The sequence below is a fragment of the Coptis chinensis genome, chromosome 5 (genome assembly GCF_015680905.1).
Source record: "Coptis chinensis isolate HL-2020 chromosome 5, ASM1568090v1, whole genome shotgun sequence".
Taxonomy (NCBI): domain Eukaryota; kingdom Viridiplantae; phylum Streptophyta; class Magnoliopsida; order Ranunculales; family Ranunculaceae; genus Coptis; species Coptis chinensis.
In genome coordinates this window covers 90,144,738-90,149,570 of record NC_141460.1, presented here as the reverse complement: position 1 = coordinate 90,149,570, position 4,833 = coordinate 90,144,738, and the positions used below count along the sequence as shown (strand labels likewise).

At 36.3% G+C, this 4,833-nt stretch overlaps 1 protein-coding gene across 1 annotated transcript; it reads left to right on the top strand.

Moving 5' to 3' along the window:
* Positions 1 to 1,215: 1,215 nt before the first annotated feature.
* On the top strand, positions 1,216 to 2,759 carry LOC147499935 (F-box/kelch-repeat protein At3g06240-like). Its single transcript, XM_086563569.1, has 3 exons — positions 1,216 to 1,883; positions 1,938 to 2,003; positions 2,732 to 2,759. Exons 1-3 carry the CDS (start codon positions 1,216 to 1,218, stop codon positions 2,757 to 2,759), a joined length of 762 nt encoding a protein of 253 aa, XP_086419695.1.
* The last annotated feature ends 2,074 nt before the right edge of the window (positions 2,760 to 4,833 follow it).

The following is a 4,833-nucleotide window of genomic DNA, read 5'->3' as shown; positions in this document are numbered from 1 at the left end:
TGGGTGCTCGATTGGAGTGTCATTTGTAGCGATTTCAATTTGGTTGTTTTCCCCTTGTGGTGGTGGTCTGTTGTCTTGTACTTCCTGATGCTCGATTGCTTCTATCACCCCTTCCTCGTTTTCTTGCAAAACTTGGAATTGGTTATTGTTCTCATTAGCTACTGAAGTGCTAGCCATCGCATTTGTGGATTTGTTTTTAACCTCTATCCATTTGTTACTAGTCTCCTCTCCCTTTTTTTTTCCTGTGTCTCTTTTTGTTTCTACCTTCAGTTTCCTTGGGAGTGTTGTCCACTATCACCATCTTGTTCTTTTCCAATACCATGTCAGCTTTCCAGACATGGTAGAATCAGACTGGAAAGCTGCAGTTCAAGCCTTCCAGACAAGCAAGGTACATTGGAGATGCAAAGCAGAATGTAATAGACTCAAGACCAAAGCAATTATCATTCTCACTAGTACATGGAGAGAAGTGAATTTCAGAGCAGATAAATGTGCCAAAAGAGGAGCAACTTTAGCGAATGGGCAGCAACAATGGTGGCCTCACAGACCAGACTTCCTACATAGTATGGAGAACCAACACTTCACCTACTATAGATTTATTGCTTAAATCGTTGTAATGTTGGAGGGGCTATAAGAGTCTCTCACCTGATATAACTATAACTTTTTCTTTTTGCTATATACACAATTACCTTTTAGCAAAAAAAAAATACCATGTCAGCTTCCTGCATTCAGTGACAAGGTGACCAACTATCTTGCAATGGTTACAAAACTTTGGCAATTTCAGTCCATTACACTTAGGGCAAGGAACGGGTATTCGACCGACCCGAACGGATAACACTAAAAATTTAAAAAAAAGTTCAAAAATTATATCCGAACCCAAATTCGAACCCGGCATACCCGAATCTGAACCCGACTTGAATAAATAAACGGATATGAAAATCGACCCGAATCCAAAACCCGATTCCCTACCCTAATTACACTAGTAATGCATGGGCTTTTACCCTGGGCCTCCCTAATCCACAGCGATTTGCAATATGCTTTCCATTAGAAACGTGCTGAAGTTGGAAAGTTGGAATTTCAAGCCGAATATTATTTTTAGCTTCTTGTTGCATATCGTATTCTTTTTACCCTACGCGATCTCAGTTCTTAAACACTGCAAAAAAAAAAACACCATTCCTTCACAGTAACAAGCCTAAACATTGGACGAAGTAGAATAGGATGTCAGACTTTTTTCCACTTGAGATCGTTGAAAATATACTCTTAAGGTCACCGGAAAAAACTGTTGCAAGATTCAGGTGCGTATCAAAATCATGGGATACTTTAATTTCAGATCCTATTTTCATCAACAAGCATGTAGAATATCGACTCCTGATCCGATCTACAAGGATATACACATTAGATTATGAAGTACATAAGGACGCAGTTATTAATCCTCCGTTTCAGACCTCGGAATACCATCATATTGATATTTTGGGTGCTTGTAATGGACTGCTCTGCATAGCCTTAAATTTTGATATTTTATACATATGGAATCCATCTACTGGAGAATATAGGTGCTTGCGGAAGCCATTACTCCCGTATACCAGTTCGTATATTCAAGGAACTGGCTTGGGATATATTGCAACTTCTGATGATTATGAGCTTGTACACTTCGTGTCAAACGAAGTCAAAGTCTACTCACTACGCAAGGAATCATGGGAAAGAACAATCAGAGGAGTTGGTTACAATATAACAAAAGAAGCCACATCAGGTATATTTGTTCAAGGCGCTTTACATTGGAAAACAATCCAGTCAATTGAGGAAAATCATAATCTTAAAGTAGTCATTGCTTACGATATGGAGGATAAAAAATTTCGGGAGGTATCACAGCCTCACTATGATGCTGGGTATTATCACACACTAGTTTCAGTGTTAGATGGCTTTCTTTGCATGTTCTGTAGATATGAGCATCATACTGTGGCCTGGGTGATGAAAGACTATGGTATGAAGGAGTCATGGACTAAACTGTACAGCGTTGAAGAACCAAGAAAATTTTCACCATTACATCTTCCAGAGAAATTGGGTTCCTATATAATACACGAACCTCATGGTGACCTTTTAGTTTTGTATAATCCAACCGACCGAAGTCTGCAGACTTTCGCAATAAAAGATTGTATACCAAAATGTTTGTTCAAAAAAATCGAACGCGTTTAGGAAGGAGCATTAGCCAAGGAGATTTTTCCGAGCCTATAAAAAGGAAGAAAAGAAGTATTGGGTTGTTTGTTTTTTTTTTTAATTCAGCATTCAAAACCTCTTAAACTTAAGTTTTAAGCATTCTTATTTTTTTTTAGAGTTATTTAGTTTTTGGCCTCACTTTATATATAGATATTAGCGTTTGGCTCTTTTAAATTGGTTTATTCGTTTTTGGCCCCAGTTCTGTCAGCTGACTTCTTGGTCAGTTTTAATTGCTCGGTAGGTTTTGATCTTCATAATTTCAAAATGACCTAAATACCCCTCACGCGTGCCACACGTGTCCAAATCCAACGGTCGAGATCCAAGAGTTATTCAATAAGCACTATTCACCTTCTTTATCAGTTTAATCTCCACATGAGCAATACCCATCATTAAAATGATGGAATCGATTGGTGTCTCTCACTACAATCTCCCTCGCCATCACCTTTGACACGAATTTTGAATGCAGAGTGACAATCGCTGCACATCCTTATATTCTTTTTTATATGAATTGTTGAACCAGGGGATGTATTGAGAAGCGCAAAGGCTAGAGCAAGCTTCTCGCTATGGTACTACAATTTCACTTCCCTCTCCTGCTGATCCACGAACAAAAGCACATGACTTGTATCTGGAACATATCCAACTTCCTTGATCTTCTTACTTAATTTCTCCCACATCTTTCTTATGTCCTCCCTTTGTGGATGAGCATCGTCATTGGCCACAAAGATATGAACTGCATTTGCAATCTCCACCCAACTACAAGCATGTTCCTTCTTTAATTTAATATCGCTGTTGCAACACCCAGCAACTTGTGCAATAACAGGTGTTGCATCTTCCACTATACCCAACCTTCCATCTTTCACTACTAATGAAAAAAGTGGACCCACTATACCAAGATCAATCATATTAGCTCGATTTAATTGATAAAGTGCTACACCAAATAATGCTTTTAACCCATCTTTAATTGTTCTTGGTACTAAATTTTGACATTTTATGATTTCTATCAACGCGAAACTATATCCCGTTTCGCGCCAACGATGGGCCAATAGGAATCAACGAGAAGGAGACTATAAAGTGTAGCTGCAGCTGTTTGGAGGGAAGTTTGCGATGAAGACTAAAGACGAAGGAGATGAGACAGTGCATCGAGGATGCCACGTGTCGACATGAGTTGCGAATCTCCTCAAGCTTGTGATTTGTGATTGCCACGTGGACTTTTAATCCAAGCCGTCAATATTTGTAAGATAGATACTTGCTGGTGGACTTTTAAATCGATATGATCGAAACGAAATTTGTATTGGATTTCAAAATCGAAATTTTACAAAACTAGTATTTACGATAGTCACGCGCAACTCACATGAAGGGTAAAGTTGCTATTTTGAAAATATGCTATGGAGCAGTTAAAGTTGACCCAGTCAACTAACGGAACTGGAGCCAAAAACGAATAAACCAACTTAGGAGAACCAAACGCTAATATCCCATATATAAAGTGGGGCCAAAATCTAAATAGCCATTTTCTTTTAAGTAGTTTAAGCATTCAGATGTACTTTCAGCATTTAGCATTCAACACCAAAGTTTCGTCTGAATGTTGAATTATAATACTTAATATTTGAAACGAAGAAGTCATTTTTTGTCCTTTCTTAATAACCCAATCTCAAGAACTCATCTACTTTCTTATCTTGACCTTTATGGCTTCAAAATAGATTCTTCAAAATTTGATGTTGGAGTCACAGGTTTTTTCATTTTTTTGGGTGAATGATATCCATTTTGTTAAAAATAGAATTACATATATATTTTCTGAAAGTAAACTAAACCGTTAAAATATATTTGTGAAAGCATATTTTAAATAAATTTATTTATCATTTATTTTCTTCGATAATCCATCTCCCCTCCTCAAATATAATATATATTTTTGTTTTACAAGAAATCAAGTTGTGTTTAAAATAGATAGCATGAGTAAAATTGTCCAGAATGATTTATATTCAGCATTCAGAGTCAGGTTATTCTAATAGAAAACAAACATGTTTTTTAGAATTCAGCAATCAACATTTAGTATTAAGAGGATGGGCATTTAGCATCCAACATTCAGCATTCACATGCTCAGAAAAACAAACGTAGATTCAATATTTAGAGGCTCAGAAAAACAAACGTAGATTAAGAAGAGGAGGATGTTGATATACTTATTTGTATGCTGAAGCTGGTTATTGAAACATATGGTTTTCAGGGTCCTTTAGATAGAATTTTTGTAATGACTACTTATTACAAAGCTAATAAAGTGATGATACAGATTATTAACGGATTCAAATACTCTCTTTCTCTGTACTTGAATTATTCACTAGCTCATCTTTACACAAGAAATCGAAAAGAACTTCTAACTAATCGCAGGATTGGTAATTCAGTAGCTCATCTTTAAAGCAGAATTCAAATGGATATATAATGATGCATTTAATATTAATTTTCTTCACATCTCTAGAAACGAATATGCGAAATTCCAAAAGAATCAAATGAAAATATCATACCGACATTAGAGAAACCAAAATTTCGAAAGATAACAGTGAAAACTTAAAATTCAAAGGCGTGGGTAAAATTTGTAATAAAAAAAAAACCTAGAAACAAATTGTTAGAGAG

Coding starts and splice junctions, on each gene's coding strand:
- LOC147499935 (XM_086563569.1), top strand. CDS start 1,216: ATGTCAGACTTTTTTCCACTTGAGATCGTTGAAAATATACTCTTAAGG. Junction 1,884..1,937: donor CAGCCTCACTATGATGCTGG/GTATTATCACAC, acceptor CATGTTCTGTAG/ATATGAGCATCATACTGTGG. Junction 2,004..2,731: donor AAGGAGTCATGGACTAAACT/GTACAGCGTTGA, acceptor TTGTTGAACCAG/GGGATGTATTGAGAAGCGCA.